At 39.0% G+C, this 26,833-nt stretch overlaps 1 protein-coding gene across 1 annotated transcript; it reads left to right on the top strand.

Annotated features, from left to right (window-relative positions):
• Nucleotides 1-2,034: 2,034 nt before the first annotated feature.
• TNFAIP6 (TNF alpha induced protein 6) lies at nt 2,035-24,156 on the top strand. The gene is made up of 6 exons (XM_003907470.5): nt 2,035-2,221; nt 7,739-7,876; nt 9,868-10,029; nt 13,510-13,738; nt 16,841-16,881; nt 22,596-24,156. Exons 1-6 carry the CDS (start codon nt 2,128-2,130, stop codon nt 22,763-22,765), a joined length of 834 nt encoding a protein of 277 aa, XP_003907519.1. The 5' UTR covers nt 2,035-2,127; the 3' UTR covers nt 22,766-24,156.
• Nucleotides 24,157-26,833: the final 2,677 nt, after the last annotated feature.

Here is a 26,833-nt window from a genome sequence, read left to right on the forward strand (position 1 = left end):
GCGAGACTCCGTCTCAAAAAAAAAAAAAGAAAACCCTATTTCCTCTTTCCTTTATTGAATGCCCCTCAAAATCAGGACCCATATCATTAGGCATTATTCTCTATTTCCTTGATGATATGGAGGATGAGATTTTCAGACACTATGCAGAGGTAAGGGGAAATATTGAATATAAATAATATAATAATATGCATGAGAGTTGGCAGAGGGGAGAAAGAAATCCTCCACCCCAGATTGGGTTAATTCATCAAAGCAACTCATTAAATTTTTGTGTTAAAAGAAGTCGAACATTCACACTTCGCTCTACTTGGAGCTTCATTAAAATGCAAATGAACACAGAAGGGTATCTGTTCTTAGTTATCTGGCCTAAGTAAAGATTAATTGCAAACCCTTTCCTGAGAGTAATTTTTGATAAATGAGAACTAGGGGGAAATGAGGCGCTTGAGAGAGATGCAGAAAGGGCACAGCTGGAGGATGTGACAAGCAAAGAATTGGAAAGACTATGGGAAGGTTTTGCTGTAGCATTGCACAACTGAAGTTATATTTACTTCCTAAACCACAAACTTAAAATACTCATATAATTATACTTTCCAAAGAAATGTCATGGTTTATTCCTTCCAACTACCTATGAATCTTGCTCCCACTAACCATGTCTGTCTTCTCCATAGTCACATCCACCTGGTCTAGACTATACCTTTCCCTTTTGCAACAAACTTAAATTCACTAATCCTATCTGTGAACTTGGATACAATTCCCTCATCTTTCACGTGCCACTGGTCCAAAATAAAGATTTTTGAATGCTAGTAACTTTATGCCTACCTCAGTGGGCATCCAAAAAATTCTGTACTCTCAGCCTACATCCCCATAACTGCTCTTTTGAGAAGAGATGAGACCAGAACATACCTGAGATGTTCAAAGCAAAGACGTCTAAGGGATTCAAAGCTAACTCCAGACCAGAGCACGTCTAGCAAGTTGGCTTTTTCAAAGAACTCCAACGTCATTGGAGGGACTAAGAAAGGATGGGAGAAGTGAATGCTATAATAGGAGTGAATGGGAAACAATTTGGGACCGAAAGTAGAGAATCTAAGTTCCAAAAAATAACCAATTTTGTAAAAAAATCAAAAGTTGCCAATAAATGGCTATCAATGAACAACAGGAAATGCCATTAGCATCAGTGGTAGTGGGAGTATTATCAGATATGTTACCCAAGGATTCTACATAAAGGAAGAGGAAAGTTTGGTACATTTGAAGACATGATGACTTACTGTAATAATTATTATCTATTATTTTGATCATCTTCTTCAAAGTTAGAGTGGTCTCGGGAAGCTAGGGACAAATTGTTATTAACTTTATTAGTCTACCCACCTTTCTCCCAACACTTCAAGAATTTGTGGCCTGGGAAAACAGGCTTGTTATAACAGGACATCCCAAAGCTGCTGGAACGTCCTGATACTCTGAAATTGAACTATTTTTCTGGGAGCTGATGCATTTATTTAACTGATGACCATAACAAACCAAAGACTGCAACAGACCCCACCCTGGAAGAAAGCAGACAGAGAATAAGGAAGTCATATATCATTGGAGAAAAATTAGGATTCTCCAAACTGTGTACACTTTTTGTTTTAAATTTTTTATATGGGCTTGACAATGTTTAGGAAAAGCCAGTCCAACATTACCAATAAAAGATTAGTATTTAACCCCATATCCCATAATTGACACTGCAAATAAGATATTTAGGATTTATCTTGAAATTCCTACTGAAGTTTGACTTTCTTTTAATCAGTGCTAAATCTGCATCAAGTTACGCAAACTTTCTAACAGAAAACTGTTTGTGACTAACAATAAATGAACTCCGTTCTTAGTAAGTTAATTTTAAAACATAGATGATCATTCTATCTCCTTAGTTTTGGTTGCCAATGCAAATGAGTCAGAGGATTTGCTTGAGACACTGAGATAATTGTGTAACTCCACAACGGAAAATGCCATTGGAGAGTACTTGCTGACCTCACAGTTGAAAAAAACTATTTAAAAGATGTGGAAACCAGATGTTTCAGTCACATTTCAGCCGCTGCTCTGAGAATTTATTGTGAGCAGCCCCTAACAGGCTGTTACTTCGCTACAACTGACGATATGATCATCTTAATTTACTTATTTCTCTTGCTATGGGAAGAGGCTCAAGGATGGGGATTCAAGGATGGAATTTTTCATAACTCCATATGGCTTGGTAAGAAACTTCACTCATGAGCTTCTTGTTGAGAATGTCAATTCTTTAAATCATGGAGAAGGAAATTAAAGCAGTAACTTTTTCTATTCTGTACAAGGCTGATGTTCTCAAAGAAAATGCTTAGGAAAGATAGCCTTTGGAATACATATGCTTTTTTTTTCTTAAGTGTTCTTGTCCTCTGAAAAGTAAAAATAGCATTTTATAAAGTGAACTGTTCAGTAGAAAATAGCAGTTAATATTTATATTCAGTATGAAAATACACTTTTAAACTTTTCAAAGCAGATGTAGTAGCACAGAGGAGTATTTCTTTAACCAACTAGAAACACCAGTATAGTCTTTTGTTTTTGTCAATGCATTTGCAATCAGATTTCAGAATCATAACAGGTAAATTGGAGTATACAAAAATTTTATAATAATTGCTTCATGTACTCTGAGCTATAGTCTATATCTTAGTTTTTTCAAACATTTTGACTATTTTGACCAAGCCAGCTGGCAATACAGAAAAAAGTGAAAAATGTTTCTCCTTCTGAATGCATTCTTACCACTTTGATTCTTTCTGTTTGTACTATCCATATAAATACTTTCCTGACCCTTTTGTTAGACAAGGAAAGTTTCTTTTGTTATTTTGTTTTGTTAAATGTAAGGAATGACATAGGCCAAACAGTGAAGATAAACAATAGATCAAAAAAGGAAAATGCAGAAAACCCAAAACACCCCTTAGTTACAGTATGCTAAACAATGCTTTAATTCTCATGATACAAATTGATATTGCTCTATGTTCATTATTGTGTTTAACAGTAAAAATAAATGGAATTTCTTGGGGAAAAATGAATAGATTCTTGCATAGAAAAAAGAAATAAAAAGAAGGTGAAATTAACCTAGATTTTGATTTTATGCGTGCTAAACAGCACAGTTGTAGAATATTTTCCCTTTCAGCATGTTTCTCTCTGGTAATAACTACAACCATGCGGATTTCATTAAAAAGCCTAATTTGTAATGCACAGCCTTGCCACCTATTTTTTTCAGCTTCAGCCAGTGAACTAATTTCATTATGATCCATTTGGCCAAGACAGGATCTGAAATTTAGTAGAGGAATGAGCCCATCTCTTTATTTTTGTTGTATACAGTCAAATGTAGGAAATATGCTCATATTCGCCAGGATTTTTTTTTAAATGTCGTGAAGCTAGTAATGAAATCCAGGCAGATAAACTTTGAAATGTTATCAAACCCTCTAATAATCAAGTAATTTAGAGTTGTCTTTTAAAGTGTCATTGTATGTTACAAAAATATAAACCTGGACAATAGATGTTCTGCTCCAGAGGTAGAGAGAAGCAAATTCAAATGTCTATTAATGTATGCTACAAATCTGAGGGTCAGGATAATTGCAAATTGCTTCAATCTGGGGCAAATTATTGACCAGCCATCCTAGCACAGATGTTTGGTTTATAGTTTATAGTTGGTTGGATCAATATAATATTAGAAACCATTTAGGAAGGAAAGATAGTTGGATTAGAAGGGATACATCTGTTAGCAACTATCGAGAACAGGACACTTTAAATCTAGGGTGTCCCATCTTTTGCCTTCCCTGGGCCACACTGGAAGAAGAAGAATTGTCTTGGGCAACTCATAATGTTTTAAGAAAGTTTACAAATTTGTGTTAGGCCACATTCAAAGCCGTCCTGGCAGGCCGCAAGTTGGACAAATTTACTTTAAATTCTCTAGGTTATGGTTCCAATCTGGTAAAATGATAAGGTTGAAGTAAAGGATCCCTAAGGCTTATTTTAACTGTGGTATTACCTAATTTTAAAAATAGTACTTTAAACAAAACAAAAACAAACAACAGTTAAGGACAAGAAATTACAATCATTTTACATGGATCATGAGAATAAAAAATGCACAGATAAGCAATTATTTTTATTGTTGAATCTGAAAAAGAAGGGAAAGGAAGGCGGGATGCGGTGGTTCACACTTGTAATCATAGCACTGTGGGAGGCTGAGGTGGGCAGATTGCTTGAGCCCAGGAATTAAAAAGACCAGCCTGGGCAACACAGAAAAACTCTGTCTCTATAAAAAAAAAAAAAAATACAATTAACTGGGTGTGGTGGTGCATGCCTGTAGTCCCAGCTACTCAGGAGGCTGAAGTGGGACGATCACATGAGCCCAAGAGGCAGATGTTGCAGTGAGCCGTGACCTCACCACTGGACTCCAGCCTGGGTGACAGAGTGAGACTTTATCTCAAAGCAAAAAAAAAAAAAAAACAAAGGAAAAGTAACATATCTTGAGCTCCTCCTATGGCCCGGAAGCTATCATTATTCCTATTTGACAAATGAGGAAACTGAGGCTCATCTGGTTATACAACTCCATGGTAGAAACAGCAGTGGAACCAAGGTCCATTTCTACTGCCACCACTCACTAAAAAGAGAAAACATTTATTAAACAAATTTTCAGTTTTAATAAATGACTATTGACTAGATAAATTAATAAAATATTATTTCTTCTGAAAGGTAAAATTGGGATTCATTGTACAAAGGTCCATCTCAATAGCTCAAAGTTCTGAATTGAGAAATATTTTTAATAAAACACCATATTTAAAATTGTCAGGTACGTACTCCAAGAGTTCTCTATTTGTTCATATGGCAACATACCGGGAAGTTTGATGCTGTTAGAGGAACAATGTGGAATATTAATATTTAATAAATCAAAAATTATAACATAAAATTTTTTTGCTATTTCTGTTATTATGTTATTACTAGACAAGTTTCAGTAGGTACCAAAAGTTTAAGAAAAATTACTTAGGGTGAGAGAAGGGAGAGGAACAGAGGTACTGGGTTTAATTCCTGTGTGATGAAATAATCTGTGCAACAAACCACTGTGACGTGAGTTTACCTATGTAACAAACCTTCACATGTACCCCTTGAATCTAAAATAAAAGATTTTTAAAAAATGAAAATTTACTGGGAGGAAAACTTAAAATTATTATTTTTTAAAACTGTTAATTCTTTTGTTTTATTTTGTTTTGTTTTTTGAAACAGAGTCTTGCTCTGTCGCCCAGGCTGGGGTGTTGTGGCATGATCTCTGCTTGCTGCAACTCTGCTTCCCTGGTTCAAGCAATTCTCCTGCCTCAGCCTTCTGAGTAGCTGGGACTACAGGCGTGCACCACCGCAGCCGGCTAATTTTTTGTATTTTTAATAGAGATGGGGTTTCACCATGTTGGCCAGGCTGGTCTGGAACTTCTGACCTCAGGTGATCCACCCGCCTCAGCCTCCCAAAGTGCTGGAACTACAGGCATGAGCCACCACGCCTGGCCAAATCTCCATTAATTTTTTCTGTAAGCATCACATTTTAATTTTGAAATAAAATATAAAGAAAATCAGTTTGAGAAAACTTTGTATACATTAATTTCTACAAAATTTGTTTTCAAATACAGGTCTTTTAATCTGTATACTTACGAAATATAATTTTTAACATTTTTAATGATTAACAACAATCTCTATTATAATACATAAGTAAGTTAAACACGCCTCCTGCATCTACCAAAAGTTTTGGTGTTCCTCTATTTCAAGATAAAGAAATTCAGAGTATTCACTAGTGTCCAAGTTCCTTGAGGATAGAACCTGACCCACAGCACCTAGCAAAATACCCCGTGGTATAATGCTCAAAGTAACTAAATTGAAAACTAGCGAAAGTTTAATGAGGCTTTGCCACATGAAGGACACGGGGCAGCAGGTACCTTTCAATGGAGAAACAACCTGACTGATGGTCCCGGTATTCTCTGACCTCCAGCATCAGATTGACTAAGGTCCTCTGTGTGTAACAGTTACTGTGTAATGTATAAGAGCAAGATCCTTAGAGTTCAGAAAAACAAGCACCCTCTGTTATTGAACTATGGCAATGTCAACTTCAGTTTGGGGTGGAAAACAAAGAATTATATTTCTAATTCCCCTGGATTCATTTCTTGGTGCCAAGAAATATGTATGTCCTCAATGAAAATGGTCCTAAGGGTGGCTGATTGCACAGGTCAGGATACAGAGACTTAACCATAATGTCAGACTACATAGAACTATTAGAGCTAACTACAGAGCTAATGTTATGACTATTGTCCTGGGAATCTTTTCACGTTGTTTCTATGGTAGAAGGCACTCCAAACTCAAAACAATCCATTTAAACAGTGATCTATTGGAAGACAACTCATGTATGACTTAACACTGCCTAAAATATGTTGGGAAAAATATGTGAACTAAAAAAGACAAATCAGATTAAAAAATTGAGGCTTTAACTGGTAGTTAGGTGTGTCCAGTTTTTTCTCTGCTGTGTTTGAATCTGTTTTTCTTTTCCCTAATTCAGTATTTGCTTTGGATCCCTTCAGATCTTTCCTCAGTTTTTATTTGTTTTACTAAATTATTATTATTATTTTTTTGAGACAGAGTCTCGCTCTGTTGCCCAGGCTGGAGTGCAGTGGTACAATCTCTGCTCACTGCAAGCTCTGCCTGCCGGGTTCACGCCATTCTCCTGCCTCAGCCTCCTGAGTAGCTGGGACTACACGCACCCGCCACCTCGCCCGGCTAATTTTTTGTATTTTTAGTAGAGACGGGGTTTCACCATGTTAGCCAGGATGGTCTCGATCTCCTGACCTCGTGATTCGCCTGCCTCGGCCTCCCAAAGTGCTGGGATTACAGGCACGAGCTACCACGCCCGGCCTAAATTCTTAATTATATTGCATTAGTCAATTAGTTATTCCTCTCAATTGGATATTTTAGCTTATTTTTCTCCATCACTGTGAGCCTACATAATGGATCCATCTTCACTGGTTTCTTTTGCCTTCACCTTTTTTTTCCCCCATTGCTTACCTTGGCAAGTTTTTATATAGCTTAAATCCAAAAGAAAACCAAAACTTTATCACGTGTGGATAGTGTCGCAATACAATGTTGTATTAAAAACTTTATTTTAGGCTGGGTGCGGTGTCTCACACCTGTAATCCTAACACTTTGGGAGGCTGAGGTAGGTGGATCACTTGAGGTCAGGAGTTCGAGACTAGCCTGGCCAACATGGTGAAGCCTCGTCTCTACTAAAAATACAAAAATTAGCCGGTTGTGGTGGTACATGCCTGTAATCCCAGCTACTCAGGAGGCTGAGGCAGGAGAATTGCTTGAACCCAAGAGGCAGAGATTGCAGGGAGCCCAAATCGTACCAGCCTGGGCAACAGAGTGAGACTCCATCTCACAAAATAAAAATAAAAAATAAAAAATAAATAAAAACTGTACTTCAGGCTATCAGATCAAAAACATAATTTAGCCTCAAGTTTCTGTTTACGGCCGCAAATTCCCCTAAAATTCCCCCTCATTCATATTTTTCCCCAAAGCTTCCTAACAGTGAAAACTTAGCTACCCAAGGCAGCCAACACAGAAAGCTCTTTGGCAGGAACGGTAACTGTTGTAATCTTCCGGCTGAGGCCACAGAATTTCCCCTGTTCCGTAAGAAGGAATAACAGTGCTTTTACGACATCATCTGATTTTACAGAACGAGCAGCAGGTGTGTACCACAGAGAATCACGGTCTGGCAAATACAAGCTCACCTATGCAGAAGCTAAGGCAGTGTGTGAATTTGAAGGTGGCCATCTCGCAACTTACAAGCAGCTAGAGGCAGCCAGAAAAATTGGTAACTAATTTCACAATGATTTTTCTTCTTTTTCATCCTTAGAGGAAAAAAAATCCATCTTTCCTAAACCCTAGTAAGACTTCTTTCTCCAACCCCCTTCTGATATATCACTAAGCCCCTAGGACATCTCCGCTCTCTGACTTCTCCTATCCACCTGCCTAGAGTTGGCAGAAAGTTTCTAGTGTTCCAGCAACTTATGTGGGGTCTTAACCCAGTGTGATCTAATAAAATAAAAGTCAAAAGAAAATGAAAACCTCATTACTTCAATATCATTTAAATTTCTCATCAATTTCAATGCCGTTGTTTTCGTTTTTAGTATTGTTCTATCTCTTTGACTTCTGAGTGTGAAGGTTGTTAAATGATGCTATAGTACTATATTGAGTTTTACAAGCAAATTTACTTGGGAGAAGAAATATTTAATTTAGTGGCTTTTTTCCCCAGTTGTTTTACATTAAGTGGGAGAATGTATTTGTACTTCAGGATCAAAAGCTATAAGGAAAAGGAGAACAGGCAGGTCATGAGATAGAAGCAGAAAGAAACTGGGAAGATGGTATCAGAAGACCTGGTGAAAATTCCAGTAATCAACTAGTGTTATATGCTTCTTTATACAAAAGTGGATTGCTACCATCTCTCTTGGCCTTTGGGGACAATGGACCACTCCCATTCAGAACTCCTTTGCTGACTGGATAATGTCCAGCAAAGTTGATACATTACTCAAGAAAAACAAAAAACAGTGTTTTCTCAAATGCCCCATAGCCTCCCGAGATGACTGCTGGTCTATAATCACGGAGTGGCATGGGGCAAAGTAACCAAAATGGTAGAGACAAAGCCCATAGTCTTTACTGTCCATCCTGGACCTCTAGTAAAATTGATCTTGGGTGGCACTGACAGACACTAAAACAGCCTCTGAGGCTGAGCAAGGGAAACAGGGCTGAGCCTTTGTTTGAAATATATGAGAGAATTTATCTTTATTCAAATCTTTTAAAACATTACTAATATCTGGTAGGGTGCAGTGGTTCACACCTGTCATCCCAGCACTTCGGAAGGCTGAGGCAGGAGGACTGCTTGAATTCAAGACCAGCCTAGGCAACATAGCGAAACCTCATCTCTAAAAAAAAAAATTTAAAAATTAGCCAGGTGTGGTGATGTACACCTGTGGTCATGGCCACTCTAAAGGCTTAGGTGGGAGGATTTCTTGAGCCCAGGAGGTAGAGGCTGCAGTGAGCTGTGTTCATGCCACTGCACTCTAGCCTGGATGACAGAGCAAGACCGTATCTTAAATAAATAAATAGGCCAGGCGTGGTGGTTCACACCTGTAATTCTAGCACTTTGGGAGGCCGAGGTGGGCAGATCACCTGAGGTCAGGGGTTCGAGACCAGCCTGGCCAACATGGAGAAACCCCATCTCTACTAAAAATAAAAAAATTAGCTGGGCGTGGTGGCACATGCCTGTAATCCCAGCTATTCAGGAGGCTGAGGCAGGAGAATTGCTTGAACCCAGGAGGCGGAGGTTGGAGTGAGCCGAGATTGTGCCACTGCACTCCAGTCTGGGTGACAGAGTGACATTCCGTCTCAAAAAATAAATAAATAAGATATTAAAAATATCTTAATTGACCCTGAAATAGAAATTAAATTACCACTTGAAAATATTTTTTTCAAAATTGATAATTTCAGAAATTATCTCATGGCATTTGATAAGTCATTTGTGAAAAGCAGCCAGCTCTGAACTTGGATTAGTTTCATACCCACAATAATTTGTAGTCTATTTGCATTTTTTTCAAGTAAGAGGTAGTTTTCTAGTAGAAATCAGAGGTTATATTTCATGTGTATTCACACTTTGTCTAATTAAGGAAACAATTTTCTCCCTTTTACATGAACTGGATTTGAGCAGTTAAGAAACTTATTGTTAGAAGTGGCTATCTTTGCTAAGATGACTTTTGCTTGGCCAAGACAGTTTAGCAGTTTAGTCCGTAACTCTTTTTCTTCTTGCAGGATTTCACGTCTGTGCTGCTGGATGGATGGCTAAGGGCAGAGTTGGATACCCCATTGTGAAGCCAGGGCCCAACTGTGGATTTGGAAAAACTGGCATTATTGATTATGGAGTCCGTCTCAATAGGAGTGAAAGATGGGATGCCTATTGCTACAACCCACATGGTACATTAAAAATAATAATTTTATGTTTTGCAAAAACAGTTCCATGCTGCTAAGAGGTTGTTAAAAAAGAAATGGCTACTTTTTCCAGAAATCATTGAATTTGGTAATAATAATTACTACTAATAACTATAATTCATAAAGTGCTTATACTATACCAGACCTTGAGTTATGTTCCTTCATCTACACTCTAACTTAATATTCACAATAATTTTCCAAGGAGCTGTTGTTATATTTTAGAAATCAGGAAATTGAAACTTAGAGATTAAGTAACCCCAAATCAGGAGTCAATAATGATTAGGCAGATGGGACTGAGAATTCAGATCTTCTCTGTGCCAGGTAATATCCCAGCCATAAAGAAAAAGAAAATAAAAAGCAGATTAAAAACTTGTCGCAGTGAATTAGCTAAAACAATGAAGTGATGCTACCAAATGTTAACTATTCAAAATTGTCCTTTCGATACAAGGGGGAAAAGGAGACAAAGTAAACAAATTCTTTCCCTAATTTCTTTTTGTGTATATATGTTAGTACTTCTAAACTAAGCAACTCTAATTCTATGGTTTAACAGTTATATACTGTATATACTAGTTATCATTATACAGTATATTTTTATTCATAGTTTTTCCATGGTTGCTTACAACTAGGAAATAATGAGAAAATTTAACTCATAATTACTATAAAGAATTATTCTTAGGGCATGTTCTTGGAGAAAAAGTAGGCTGTTCTTTTTGGATATATTTCCCCCAGGACAATGTTACAAAATATTACAGTATGTTACAAAGTCTTCCTGGCATTTAGGATCATAAACATCCTCAGACATGTCCCATTTGGATTTACCCTATAAGAAATTCCATAACACAGTAGGAGAGTTACATAGTGAGGTTCTAGTGTATTATTATAAAATCTATTATTTAATGATATTAACATTTGGAGAACAGTTTCTCATGTCTGTAACTAACCTATATCTCAAAATTACGTGTAGTCCAGGTAGAAAGATTTTTGCCTACAGCTACAACTAGTCTTAACTGAGACAAAATAGGAATAAATAGTTAACAGTGCATTTATGTAACTTTAACTTTCAAGTCACTTTGACATGCTTTAAGCTTATTTAGTCCTATACTATACAGTACTAATTTAGTGCTATATTTAGTTATGTCAATAATACGTGTCTTCCTTTCCTCCCTCCCTCCCTCTCTTACATTTTCTTAAATATATTTATGCAGACCACTCTTCTTTTACTCTGAAGAGTAACTATTCTTTTCAAATATATTCTCTGATTCTTCCTTCACTTGATAAACTTTAGGATCTCTGAGCTTCTATTGGATAATTTCCATAGATTAAACTCTAGAGTCATTGAAGAAGTGCCAATGAAACGGTCCTTTCAGTATTTCATTGCCCTTTCATAAGAATATAATCCTAAATTATAAATTATTATAAGTTGCTTTCTTTTCTGAGAGAGGCTGAATACACTCTGGGAACATGTGTACAGAATCCTGGGAGATTTGTTTTTACCCAATTCTCAGTGCATTTAGCTCACTTTTGGATTTGGTGGTATGCTGACTATTTAGGATGTGGTTAACTTGAAGGAGACTTGACTGCCTGAACTAGCACTAGGGGAACAGCTCACTGAAACATCACTGGAATGAAAAAAAAATAATGGCTTCAGAAAAATCAAGCAATCATTATTGATTAATCAATGTCACCAAGTTAGAGCTGATATTCCAAATAATAGATGAGGCAGTAACTAGATGTAATGTAAAATGTAGATCTAAATAAATATAGCAAATAGGCAGCCAAATTAGTTCAAGATTTGAATTTTTTCTAATTTATTAATAAATACAACAAAGATTGGATGAGCAGAACAGGATCATAGAAAGGCTGGGGAGCACCTCTTTCTAGACATTAGACACTTACCTTATATGGAATTAAAATTAACCAGGGCTTCTTCCTAGCTTTCCCTCTAGGTCATATTGCAAACCACTGATTCTGATGTAGTGTTTTTGTTTTGTTTTATATGTGCTTGCTTTTCTTATGACAAGTTATAACATTGAAATCTGTTAAATGATGAATGACTTGGAAAAAACAAACCTGAATAACTCCATCAAATCCTAAAATATTAGGATTAGGGTATTAGTTTAAAATCAGTAAAGGCAGTATACAGAATAAATATAAATTATTCCTTTTAAGTGGATTAGAGTGACTTTAAAGTCTCTTGCGATCATGAAATTGCATAATGATTTTCCAAACAGAATTTACGGGATCCATTATTCTAAGTGCTTGTGGCCCCGAAGACATATGGTGACACCACGGGGCAAAGTCCCTACCATCTTGATAGGGCTGTTTGTAATATAAATGTATATATATTTATCAAAATACATAGACATAAGCCGGGCACCATGGCTCACGCCTGTAATCCCAGCACTTTGGGAAGCTGAGGTGGGTCGATCACCAGAGGTCAGGAGTTCGAGACCAACCTGGCCAACATGGCAAGACCCTATCTCCACTAAAAATACAAAAATTAGCCAGACATGGTGGCTCACGCCTGTAATCCCAGTTACTCAGAAGGCTGAGGCATAAGAATTGCTTGAACAATTGCAGAGGCTACAATTGAGCGGAGATTGTGCCACTGCACTCCAGCCTGGGCAACAGAGTGAAACTCCATTTCAAAAAACAACAACAAAAAAAAAACAGGTGTGTGCACAAAAGACTTGTCATGTTATGCCTTAAAAGATAAAATAAAGCAAAAATTAATTACATTTCAATTGTTTTAATTTTAAAATTTATTTTTATTTTTATTTTTTTAGAGACGGAGTCTCACTATGTTGCCCAGGTTGGCCTCAAACTCCTAGGCTCATGGGATTCTTCTGCCTCAGCCTCCCAGTTACCTGGGACTAAGGGTGAGCATCACTGCACCTAGCCATTTTTTTCTTACTATATTTACTTTTTTAAAAATTCATGGCTGGGCACAGTGGCTCATGTCTATAATCTCAGCACTTTCAGAGGCAGAGGCAGGAGGATCACTTGAGGTCAGGAGTTCAATACCAGCATGGGCAACACAGCAAGACCCATTTCTACAAAAAAAAAAAAAATTACCTGGGCTTGGTGGCACATGCCTGTCATCCCAGCTACTTAGGAGGCTGAAGTGGGAGGATCGCTTGAGCCAAGGAGCTCACAGCTGCAATGAGCTATGATTGGGTCACTGCACTCCAGCCTGGGTGACAGAGCGAGATCTTGTCTCAAAATATAAAAATAAAAATAAATTCACAAGGAGTCCATGTTCGTTTTAGAGAATTTAGTAACTATTGATGAAAAAATACATTTATTCTTTAGCTAAAAGCATACATAATATACCATAGATGCTGTATACTAAGACATTTAATATTTCATAAAAAGTAATAGATTGCTAAGAAATGTCACTTTTAATAGGGATAATGTTTTTCCTAATGCTTTGGGGTTTTTACGTTTTTTTCCTTCTCATTTCAGCAAAGGAGTGTGGCGGCGTCTTTACAGATTCAAAGCGAATTTTTAAATCTCCAGGCTTCCCAAATGAGTACGAAGATAACCAAATCTGCTACTGGCACATTAGACTCAAGTATGGTCAGCATATTCACCTGAGTTTTTTAGATTTTGACCTTGAAGATGACCCAGGTTGCTTGGCTGATTATGTTGAAATATATGACAGTTACGATGATGTCCATGGCTTTGTGGGAAGGTACGTGTAGGTCCCCATACAGGAAGTTAAATGAATGTCCAGTATTTTGTTTGATGCTTCTTTAATTTTTCCTCCACCGCTCCTATAATATTGATTTTGGAATAGTTCTACTCTCCTAAAGCACCATATCATTTTTCAACAAAGATTTTTCTTAGCTGGCTGCTACAACATACTTATTAAAGTAGTGAGAGCTGCCTTTTGATTATGGCTAAGTTGTAAGAAGTAGTTAGTCTATTTTACAAATACCTCAAGATCTGACTAACAATAGAAGGAAGAAAGACATGTGAGTTGCAAAAATTGTTCAGGTTTTTAAGTTCTAATTTCTTACAACCTTAAAAATGATTATAGGGCCAGGCACGGTGGCTCACGCCTGTAATCCACACCACTTTGGGAGGCCAAGGTGGGCGGATCACCTGAGGTCAGGAGTTCTAGACCAGCCTGGCCAACATGGCAAAACCCTGTTTTTACTAAAAATACAAAAATTAGCTGGGCATGGTGGCGGGCGCCTGTAATCCCAGCTACTCAGGAGGCTGAGGCAGGAGAATCACTTGGACCCGGGAGGTGGAGGTTGCAGTGAGCCAAGATTGCACCACTGCACTCCAGTTTAGGTTACAGAGCGAGACTCTGTCTCAAAAAAAAAAAAAAAAAAAAAGATTATAAATTCAGTAATTGTTGCCTTTCTTCTTCCTACAAAGCATTGTGCTAAGTATTATGGATGTAAGGTAAATAAGCAAAGTTTAACCCTTTCTCTCTTTAATATTTTCCTTTGGCTTTTTAGTATGCTAGAACACAACCTTTTTCTTCACATTCCAAATCTTTAATATGCTTTGAATTTTGTGTGTCTTACGATATATTGCAAAATTAAAGAGTGTACAATTAGGTATTTTATATACTCAGGTCCCCACCTAATAACCCATATTTTAGACTACCAATTATCAATAGACTATCAGTTTTCAATTCTCTATTATACATGATAGTAATTTAATGGGAAAAAAATGGTAGTGGGGACAATTTAAAAATGACAGACTCAATCGCTTTTTATGTCGATTTTGAACGTGTAACTTAAATACAAAGAAAACCAAAGGCATTTCTTGCAAAAATGAATACTTTTTGAAGGGAAAGTATTTTTCGTTTTGTTTTCTTCTTTCTACTTTTTTTTTTTTTTTTTTTTTTTTTTGAGACGGAGTCTCACTCTGTCACCAGGCTGGAGAGCAGTGGTACAATCTTGGCTCACTGCAACCTCTGCCTCCCAAGTTCCAGTAATTCTCCTGCCCCAGCCTCCCGAGTAGCTGGGATTACAGGCACCTACCACCACGCCTGGCTAATTTTTGTATTTTTAGTAGAGGTGCAGTTTCACCATGTTGGCCAGGTTGGTCTCAAACTCCTGACTTTAGGTGATCCACCCGCCTCGGCCTCCCAAAGTGCTGGGATTACAGGCATGAGCCACCGCACCCGGCCTCGTTTTCTTCTTTAGCTGACAGACTACTGCTGTAGAGAAAAGATAGTTTATAAAAATAGTTTGATGAAGACACAAAGTAGAGTTGGGGGAATTAAGAACAAAGTCCAGGTGGGCATACCTGTGGTCCCAGCTACTTTGAAAGCTAAGGCAAGAGGAGCACTTGAGCCCAGTAGTTCTGGGTTAGAGTGCACTATGTTGATGGGGTGTCCACACTAAGAGCAGCATCAATATGATGACCTCTCAGGAGTAGGGGACCACCAGGTTGCCTAAGAAGGGATGAACCTGCCCAGGTCAGAAACAAGCAGATTAAAACTCCCGTGTTGAGAAGTGGGAAGGGGCCTATGAATAAACACTGTATTTCAGCCTGGGCAATACAGCAAGATCCTATCTTATATAAAATTATAAACTACTGTTTTTAGGAGGTTTGAACAGACTAATTTATTTTTTGAATTTATATTATATAATTTACCTTTTAGGTAAATTTAGACTTTTCCTCTTGAATAAATTACATATTTAGAAACCTATAAAACTCTTACCTTTTCATATGTGTAAGAGGGTTCCTTTCAAGTCATGATTCAGATAAAAATCAAATCCTTTTATACCTATAAGGTTCAAAATAATTTTTCCAGATTTAAATCAGTCTATCCTAGAATTCAAAATATTAATATCACCAACCATATGCCCATTCTTCTATAACTGTGAAGAAAACTTTATAAAATTAATTAGAAATAAATTTTTAAGGCCGGACACAGTGGCTTATGCCTGTAATCCTAGCACTTTGGGAGGCCGAGGAGGGCAGATCACCTGAGGTCGGGAGTTTGAGACCACGCTGGCCAACATGGAGAAACCCCATCTCTACTAAAAATACAAAAAATTAGCCGGGCGTGGTGGTGGGTGCCTGTAATCTCAGCTACTCGGGAGGCTGAGGCAGGAGAATCACTTTAACTCAGGAGGCAGAGGTTGCAGTGAGCCAAGATGGTACCATTGTACTCCAGCCTGGGCTACAGACCGAGACTCCGTCTCAAAAAAAAGAAACAAAATTTTAATTTTTCCAAGTAGATTCAAATTACTTACTGCACAAAATTTTCTAGTTACACAAAGTAAAAATGCTACTTATCTTTCCTTTAAAATCTCATTGGCTGGGTGCGGTGGCTCATGCCTATAATCCCAACACTTTGAGAGGCTGAGGTGGGAGGATCACCTGAAGTCAGGAGTTGAAGATGTGCCTGGCCAACATGGTGAAACCCCATCTTTACTAAAAGCACAAAAATTAGCCAGGTTTGGTGGTGCATACCTGTAATCTCAGTTACTCAGGAGGCTGAGGCAGGAGAATCGCTTGAACCCAGGAGGAAGAAGTTGCAGTGAGCCGAGACTGCGCCACTGCACTCCAGCCTGAGCGACAGAGCAAGACTCCATCTAAATAAAATAAAATAAAATCTCATAAATATTGTAAGAAGATTATTTCAAATAACAAACTTTAACTCCTATTCTCCCTTACAAATCCAGGTAAAATAACAATAGAAATTTCAAAAATTATGGAACAATGAGCTATTACTTAGAGGCTTAATTATTGGTAAGAGCCCCTTTACTAGCTGTATAATATTCATTTGTGTGACATCTCTTTTCTAAAAATTCCTTTTCAGATACTGTGGAGATCAGCTTCCAGATGACATCATCAGTACAGGTAAGGTTTTAAATTGAGGACCAAAACTATGATTTGTTTTTTTAGTGTCCCTGAAAGTGAAGGGACACTGTAAAATAGTAAATAGCAGTTATTATTCACTTTTTAAAGTTGAAAGAACCAAGACCAGATGCAGCTTGCTATCTTACAAAAAGAAAAAAAAAATTACTTAAAAGATTTATGCCAACTGCCTGCACTAAAAAATGTATAGACTCTTGTTCTTTGCAGAAAATGTAATGCGTCTGAGAGTCTTGAATCTGCAAATCCACAAATATTGCTGTAGTTTATGATTTCCATAAATGTGCTAATAAAATAGCTGAAATTTTTCATTGATAAAGGGTTGAAGTAATTTATAAAGTCATTAAAAATCTTTGTCACTAAAACAATCTTACATCATATTCATCACATTTTTATCTTAGTACAGTATTCTCCAGAGAATGTTTCAAATAACAAAGTTCTGTGAGATTTAAATAGATGTTACATGAGAAGAGGGCTCTAAGGTCAAATAAATTTGGAAAACATTGGGTTAAACAATATCATACAGATTTCTTTACTGGAAGACAGCAGGGATCTTTTAATATGCTAATCATGCATAGTAAATCTGAAAAGACCAGATATAATAGGCAGTGCTTTCCAAATATTGCCCCCCCATTATTTTCGGTGACTTTATTCCAAGAAATATACCTCAAGAAATGCCCTGTAGTCGCATAAATTTATCTTAATATGCAATATCACTCTTTAATTTACCCCATACTGCTATTTTCTGCCTAAAAAGTTCTTTCTTACATGTATTCAATATTTTATTTCCATCACCAGCACCAGCAGCTGGCGTTTTTATGTATTCTATTTTCTCCCAAGTCATAAAATTATCACAATACTTCTGCAACTATAAACAATAAAACTACACTGAGTTGCAATTTCTGAGTACTCAGATACTACTAGTTAACTTACTCCCACACCCCAGCCTTTCAGTGACTCAATTCTAATTTATTCGTCATAACTGTAAGAGATGGAACTTCCTGCTCTGTTATTGAATGATTAATGCTTAAACCTTGCTAGTTCATTATTCTGTTACAAACTCCCTTAAGAAAGATAACCTATTAAATTAAACCATTTACTTATCTCTCATTCCTTTTTTGAAAATATATTTTATATTAACAGACAGTTGAAAGAAAACATCTTATTGCTGTAGGAGGTAGTTGGGGGATGAGAATCCTATTAAACAAAGAAGTTCAAAAGAAGTCTGGGCTGGGCACGGTGGCTCACGACTGTAATCCCAGCACTTTGGGAGGCGGAGGCAGGCGGATCACCTGAGGTCAGGAGCTCAAGACCAGCCTGACCAACATGGAGAAACCACGTCTCTAATAGAAATACAAAATTAGCCTGGCGTGGAGGCGCATGCCTGTAATCCCAGCTACTCGGGAGGCTGAGGCAGGAGAATTGCTTGAACCCGGGAGGCAGAGGTTGCAGTGAGCCGAGATCGCGCCATTGCACTCCAGCCTGGGCAGCAAGAGCAAAACTCTGTCTCAAAAAAAAAAAGTCTAAAATTTTACATTTTCCTTTTTTCTCTAAAATAGACAACTTACTCCAAACGTAATCAAATCAGTGGTGGGGTTTTATTGGCATAACTTCAAGAAACTGGGGGAAAAAAAAACCCACACAATTTCTCATTCAAAGAGAAACAAATCAAGAAACAGAAAAGAATACAGTTAAACAAAAGAGCCAAAGATTTAGCAAAAAATCAAGAAGAGGACACTGATACAAAGTAATAGAAAAAGAAGGTATAGGCCGGGCGTGGTGGCGGCTGACGCCTGTAATCCCAGCACTTGGGAGGCCGAGGCAGGTGGATCACGAGGTCAGGAGATCGAGACCATCCTGGCTAACACGGTGAAACCTCATCTCTACTAAAAACACAAAAAATTAGCTGGGCCTGGTGGCGGGCGCCTGTGGTCCCAGCTACTCGGGAAGCTGAGCCGAGAATGGCATGAACCCGGGAGGTGGAGGTTGCAGTGAGCCAAGATCACACCACTGCACTCCAGCCTGGGTGGCAGAGTGAGACTCCATCTCAAAAAAAAAAAGAAAAAGAAAAAGAAGATATAAGATAAAGTTAACATAAAATCCTGTCAAGCATAGGCCTGGCACAGTGGCTCATGCCTGTAATCCCAGCACTTTGGGAGGCTGAGGTGGGTGGATCACCAGGTCGGGAGATCGAGACCATCCTGGCTAACACGGTGAAACCCCGTCTCTACTAAAAATGCAAAAAATTAGCCGGGCATGGTAGCAGGAGCCTGTAGTTCCAGCTACGTGGCAGGCTGAGGCAGGAGAATCACTTGAACTCGGGAGGCAGAGGTTGCAGTGAGCCAAGATGGTGCCACTGTACTCCAGCCTGGGCAACACAGTGAGACCCCATCTCAAAAAAAAAAAAATCCTATCAAGCACAATACTATTTCTTTTTAAATATATGCTTACTCAACCTGGGGTATAGATTACAAAACAAAAATAGAAAATAAAGACATCGGCCAAGCATGGTAGTTCATGCCTGTAATCCTAGCACTGTGGGAGGCCAAGGTGAGAGGATTGCTTGAGCCTCAGGAGTTTAAGGCCAGTCTGGGCAACATGATGCAACTCTGTCTCCACAAAAAAATACAAAAGTCGGCGGGCACAGTGGCTCACACCTGTAATCCTAGCACTTCGGGAGGCTGAGGCAGGTGGATCAATTAAGGTCAGGAGTTCAAGACAGCCTGGCCAATATGGTAAAACCCCATCTCTACTAAAAACACAAAAAATTAGCCAGGTGTGGTGGCAAGTGCCTGTAATCCCTGTTACTCAGGAGGCGAGGCAGGAAAATCACTTGAACCTGAGAGGCAGAGATTGTAGTTAGCTGAGATGGCTCCACTGCACTCTAGCCTGGGCAACAGAGTAAGATTCCCTTTCAAAAAAAATTTAAAAATACAAAGTTAGCCAGGCATCTTGATGTGTACCTGTAGTCCCAGCTACTCAGGAGGCTGAGGTAGGAGGATCACCTGAATCCAGGGAGGTCAAGGCTGTAGTGAGCTGTGATCATGCCACTGCTCTCCAGCCTGGAAGACAGAGTGACATCCTGTCTCAAAAAAAAAAAAAAAAAAAACCTGAAATTGTCCATAATCCTACCACATTAACAAGATATATAAAAGTAAGCATGTGCCTACTCTCCTCACCTCTCCATCCCAGAAAGGCATTTGATAACTCTGTACTGGCCATCCTTCCAGATGTTTCTCTAGTATACAAACATTATATACATGGATGCTATGAACATATTTCCAAGTCAGAGTACGATATTTAGATCATTCAAATTCTTTTTCCTGACTGCCTAATAGGTCACTGTATGGATATACCATAATTTGTCATGTACTAATATTTAACATTTTGAGGTGTTTTATTCTGATTTTTTTCTTTTGTTATTCAACATTTCAATGAACATTTTAAAACCTCTGTCTTTACTCAGTAATGCTACTTAAAAAAAAAAATAGATTCCTACAGTGCCAATTTGCATTTCTTTTTCTTTCTTTCTTTTTTTTTTTTTTTTTTGAGACAGGGTCTCATTCTGTCACCCAGGCTGGAATGCAAGGGCGCTATCATGGCTCACTACAGCCTCAAACTCCTACGCTCAAGTGATTTTCCCGCACAAGGCTAATTTTTGTATTTTTAGTAGAGATGGGGTCTTGCTATGTTGCCTACGCTGGTCCTGAAGTCCTGAATTCAATCTGTCCTCCTGCCTCAGCCTCCCAAAGTGCTGGGATTACAGGCGTAAACCAACTTGCCTGGCTGACTCCCAATGCACATTTTCTTTCTTTTTTTTTTTTTTTTAATAAGGCCTGTCAACTCATACTTAACCAATTTGCATTTTAACCAGCTGAATATTCTCTGAATTCTCTCACAATAGAAGAGCAAAAAAGTATCATTAATAATCTAAGTTGAATTTTTGGTAGTGTTTTTGAACACATTTTTAAATGTCTATTTTCCCTTTGAACATTCCTTTGAACACCTATTCTTAGGTGTTCAAAGAATAAATTTCTTGCCTATTCTTCTTTGGCACTTTTGTCTTTCTCTTTTTTATTTCTAGCAGCCCTTTGTATATTAGAGATATTAACCCTATTTTCTCTCAGTCTGTCTCATGCAAAAATTTTTTATATATATTTAGGCAAATCTTCCAAATATGGGAAAACAGCAGTCTGAGAATCAGAGCATGAACTTGGAAACAAGACTGCCTGTGCTCAAACCTGACTCTGCCATTTAGTTCTGTGGCTTTGGGCAAGCTACTTAGTCACTCTGTGCCTCAGTTTATCTTTAAAATGAATATTTAAAAAGTATCCCCCTCACCTCACAGTGTTGTTTTGGGGGTTAAATGAGTTAATAGATAAAAGCACGCATTAGGAATGTATATACTCTGCTTTTGTTTATATATGCAGCTCATGCCTGTGACTCCAACATTTTGGGAAACTGGAGTAGGAGGATCACTTGAGCACAGGAGCTTGAGACCAGTCTGGGCAACGTAGTGAGATCCTGTCTCCAAAAATAAACAAAAAGAAGTCCTTTGCCTCCTGAAAAAGATATAAATATTCCTATATTTTATGTTATATAATAAAGTTTTTCCTCCTTATTTAGCACATTTTGGTCTTTATATGACGGTAAAATGTGTTTAGGTACTCTGTGCAAAGTAGGAGTCTAGCTTCGTTTCTTATAAATGTGAAACTTGTTGCTGTGACATCATTTAGTAAATAACTCATCCATCCATCACTGGTTTGACCTTCTTGCCATTCTCCTGTAATTCAGTGGCTGTTCCTTCTATGAAGAGTATCTTTTATTTTTTTTGTTTTGAGATGGAGTTTTGCTCTTGTTGCCTAGGTTGGAGTGCAATGGCACAATCTCGGCTCACTGCAACCTCTGCCTCCCGGTTCAAGTGATTCTCCTGCCTCAGCCTCCCAAGTAGCTGGGATTACAGGCACATGCCACCACGCCTGGCTGATTTTTTGTATTTTTAGTAGAGATGAGGTTTCTCCATTTTGGTCAGGCTGGTCTTGAACTCTCGACCTCAGGTGATCTGCCCACCTTGACCACCCAAAGTACTGGGATTATAGGTGCGACCTACCAGGCCCAGCCCAAGAGTACCTTTTAAATACAATAGAGAGGCCAACTCGGTGGCTCAGACCTGTAATCCCAGCACTTTGGGAGGCTGAGGTGGGCAGATCACCTGAGGTTGGGAGTTCGAGACCAGCCTGGCCAACATGGTGAAACCCCGTCTCTAGTAAAAATACAAAAAATCAGCCAGGTGTGGTGGCACGTGCCTGTAATCCCAGCTACTCGGGAGGCTGAGGCAGGAGAATCGCTTGAGCTAGGAGGCGGAGGTTGAGGTGAGCCGAGATTGCGCCACGGCACGCTAGCCTGGGCGACAGAGTGAGAGAGACTCCGTCTCATTCAAAAATAAATAAATAAATGCAATAGACAAAATTTCCTGTAGGACAGATTGGAGGACCAAAGAAAAAAATACAAATGTCTCTTACCCTGCCCCCTGCGGCAGTGCAGCCACAGACTCTTCAGCTTGAGAATCGACCTCTGAATTCTGGGAATCTTGTTTATGAATTCTTATATTCTCCTATGAGAATGAAGAGTCTTTGAATTGTCAGCCAAATCAAAGGAGAGTAACATCTTTGTTCTTTTGTCTCCTTCCCCCCCAACAGGAAATGTCATGACCTTGAAGTTTCTAAGTGATGCTTCAGTGACAGCTGGAGGTTTCCAAATCAAATATGTTGCAGTGGATCCTGTATCCAAATCGAGTCAAGGAAAAAACACAAGTACTACTTCTACTGGAAATAAAAACTTTTTAGCTGGAAGATTTAGTCACTTATAAAAAAAAACAAAAAGGATGATCAAAACACACAGTGTTTATGTTGGAATATTTTGGAACTCCTTTGATCTCACTGTTACATTATTATTAACATTTATTTATTATTTTTCTAAATGTGAAAGCAATACATAATTTAGGGAAAATTGGAAAATACAGGAAACTTTAAACGAAAAAATGAAACCTCTCATAATCCCACTACATAGAAATAACAAGCGTTAACATTTTCATATTTTTTTCTTTCAGTCATTTTTCTATTTGTGGTATATGTATATATGTACCTATATGTATTTGTATTTGAAATTTTGGAATCCTGCTTTATGTACAGTTTTATATCATACTTTTTAAATCTTGAACTTTATAAACATTTTCTGAAATCATTGATTAGTCTACAAAAACATTATTTTAAACAGCTGTAAAATACTCTATTGAGATGAATGTTTTATACATTATTTAAGCGTATCTCCATTGTTGGAATTTCAGGTTGTTTTCATAAATGTTGTTGCAAAAAATATCCTTGAATACACATATTTGTGCACCTCTCTAATTCTTTAAGACAAGGACCTAGAAATAGAATTACTGAATCAAAGGTTAATTAAAATAAAATTTTCTGTTTTGATAGGCAAAAATGAGGCCTCACTGTAGTTTGAATTTGCATTTCTTTATTCATGAGGTTGATGGTTATATATACATATTTTTTTGTGTGTGAATTATTTTTCCATGCTTTTCACTATTTTTAAAAACTGGTATAATATTCGCTATTGATTTGTAAGAAATTATTATATATGTCCATGTTTGGCATATATGCTGCAATTTAATTTTTAGTTTATAGTTTGTCTTTTACTTTTATGGTTTTTTAAAATATATCAAATGTTAAAATTTATTTGCTGTTATACTTGATTTTCTGAGGTCTCTTTTCGCATATGTTTAGGACTGTCAAAAGACAAAATGACAACAAATTTAGTTTTAAAGATCTTAATTGGCTTTCATTTGCAATTCTAGAATCAGGCACCTCATTTTTAAAATAGAAAGTATTCTGATGAGCTGAACAGAGGAGGCTGGTTTTATTGATATAAAAGAGATGAGGACAGCAGAAACAGAAAACAAAAAGCAGACTGATTGTTTCAAAGTTACTTTTCTTATAAAGGTTAAAGCAGAGGCAACTTTCTTATCATGCCAGCAAAAACTGGTCTGTTTGAGGGTTTGGCTATTATCTTTCTGTGTCTTCTGGTTTCTAGGAAGGTCAGATAAACAACTAATTTCGGGTTGATGGTGTGAAACTTTAGCATGAGTGACTCCATTTCGGTTTGGTCTTTTAGGCCTGGTGCAGAAAATAAGTCCAAACCAGTGACCTCCTATAACTTTTATTTAAGAGAATAAAAATTCCTATGATAAGATATGACGTGTATTCGTCTACATTTTATTTTTGTGTTGTCACTTCACCTTTTTAGGTGTTACTCTGTATATGAGGGGTGGTGGGGCTCAGATGATATACCAAACTATGACACTTTGGAATGCTGAGTACTTTTGTGTCTGGAATTCGTGGGTTCTTGGTCTCGCAGACTTCAAAAACGAAGCCGCGGATGCTCGCGGTGAGTGTGAAACAGTTCTTAAAGATGGTGTGTCCACAGTCTGTTCCTTCAGATGTTCAGATGTGTCTGCAGTTTCTTCCTTCTGGTGGGTTCCTGGTCTTGCTGACTTCACGAGTGAAGCTGCAGACCTTTGCAGTGAGTGTTACAGCTCTTAAAGGTGGCACATCTGGAGTTGTCCCTTCCTTCCCGTGGGTTCGTGGTCTCGCTGGCTTCAGGAGTGAAGCTGCAAACCTTCGTAGTGACTGTCACAGCTCATAAAGGTGGCATGGACCCAAAGAGTGAGCAGCAGAAAAATTTACTGCAAAGAACGAAAGAACAAAGCTTCCACACAAGGAGAAGGGACCCAAGCAGGTTGTCACTGGCTGGCCCAGGCAGCCTGCTTTTACTCCCTTATCTGACCCCACCCACATCCTGCTGATTGGTCCATTTTACAGAGAGCTGTTTGGTCTATTTTACAGAGAGCTGATTGGTCCGTTTTACAGAGCACTGATTGGTGCATTTACAATCCCTGAGCTAGACACAGAGTGCTGATTGGTGCATTTACAATCTTTTAGCTAGACAAAAAAGTTCTCCAAGTCTCCACTAGATTAGCTAGACACAGAGCACTGACTGGTGCATGCCTTTACAAACCTTGAGCTAGATACAGAGTACTGATTTGTGTATTTACAAACCCTGAGCTAGACACAGAGTGCTGATTGGTGCGTCTACAATCCCTCAGCTAGACTTAAATGTTCTCCAAGTCCCCACTAGACCCAGGAGCCCAGCTGGCTTCACCCAGTGGATCCCACACCTGGGCTGCAGGTGGAGCTGCCCGCCAGTCCTGAGCTGTGCACCCACACTCCTCAGCTCTTGGGCGGTGGCAGCGAGCGGTGCTCATTGCTAGTCGGGGAGGCTCGGGCTCCCCAGGAGCCCACAGCGTGGGGGAGGCTTGGGCATGGCTGACTGCGGGTCCCGAGCCCTGCCCCGCTGGGAGGCAGCTGAGGTCCGCAGAGAATTCGAGCGCCATGCCGGTGGGCTGGCACTGCTGGGGGACCCAGCACACCCTTGGCAGCTGCTGGCCCAGGTGCTAAGCCTCTCACTTCCCGGGACGGCATCACTGGCAGGCTGCTCCAGTCGGGGGCCTGCTGAACCCACACCCACCTGGAACTCCCTCTGGTCCACTAGCACAGCCTGCAGACCCGGATCCCGCCCGCACTTCTCCCTCCACACCTCCCCACAAGCAGAGGGAGCCAGCTCCCGCCTCGGCCAGCCCAGAGAGGGGCTCCCACAGTGTAGTGGCAGGCTGAAGGGCTCCTCAAGTGCCAGCAGAGTGGACCCAAGGCCGAGGAGGCTAGGAGAGCGAGGGCTGCTAGCACATTGTCACCTCTCACTTTGAACTAAAGGAGATTGGAAGGCCTCAGAAGCAAGATCTCTGTGACCTTCTCCTTCCCTGTTCCCTCTTGCCCCTCTTCCTCTTCCAAAGCAAGTCATAGAAACCAGAATTAACTGGGCGCAGTGGCTCACTCCTGTAATCCCATCACTTTGGGAGGCCGAGGCAGAGGATCTCTTGAGCTCAGGAGTTCAAAACCAGCCTGGGCAACATAGGAAGACCTCATCTCTATGAAAAAAATTTAAAAATTATCTGGGCATAGTGCCACACGCCTGTAGTCCCAGCTACTTGGGAAGCAGAGGTGGGAGGATCACTTGAGCCTAGGAGTTTGAGGCTGCAGTGGAGCTATGATTGTATCACTGCACTCCAGTCTGGGAGACAGAGATCCTGTCTTTAAAAAAAAAAAAAAAAAGCAACCAGAACCAGAATTCCTCTTCCTCAAGTCTAGTTACAGACTCCTCTACAAAAAAGCACGCCATAAAACCCAGAAAGGTCACTCTGTTCTCCTTCTCCCTGGAATACCTTCATTCCAGAAGAGTCCTGCCCTACACCCAGAAGGAAAGAGTGCTACACAGAGAGGCCAAGAAGAATCTAGACAGACAGGTCTTGCTGGGCCTCTCAACTTGGTCTAACGCCATCAGATCACACGATTTGTCCAATCACATTTCTACATGGCTGTCTATTCTTTATGAAACCTAAATATAAAAATACAATTTTACTTGGGTCTTTGGGTCTTCATTTCTGAAGGCTCCCATGTCACATAAAATTTTGATTAAATAAATTTGTAATGCTTTTCTTCTATTAGCCTGCCTTTGTTATAGGAGTGTTGGCCTTACGATGGTAAGGAAAGGTATCACACCTTTCCATCCCTAAACAGGCAATGATTACCATTTAATTAAATGAAACAAAAATGCATGTGCCTGCCGGGCTCAGTGGCTCACGCCTATAATCCCAGCACTTTGGGAGGCCGAAGTGGGTGAATCACCTGAGGTCAGGAGTTCAAGACCAGCCTGGCCAAAGTGGTGAAACCCCGTCTCTGCTAAAATATACAAAAATTAGCCGGGTGTGGTGGCAGGCGACTTAATCCCAGCTACTTGGGAGGCAGAGGCAGGA

This window comes from Papio anubis, chromosome 10 (assembly GCF_008728515.1).
Source record: "Papio anubis isolate 15944 chromosome 10, Panubis1.0, whole genome shotgun sequence".
Taxonomy (NCBI): Eukaryota; Metazoa; Chordata; class Mammalia; order Primates; family Cercopithecidae; genus Papio; species Papio anubis.

What these genes read in the sequence shown, in the direction of transcription:
- TNFAIP6 (XM_003907470.5), top strand. Translation starts at nt 2,128, where the DNA reads ATGATCATCTTAATTTACTTATTTCTCTTGCTATGGGAAGAGGCTCAA. An exon ending in CTATTGCTACAACCCACATG is followed by an intron (nt 10,030 to 13,509) that starts GTACATTAAAAA and finishes TTCTCATTTCAG; the next exon opens with CAAAGGAGTGTGGCGGCGTC. An exon ending in AGATGACATCATCAGTACAG is followed by an intron (nt 16,882 to 22,595) that starts GTAAGGTTTTAA and finishes CCCCCCCAACAG; the next exon opens with GAAATGTCATGACCTTGAAG.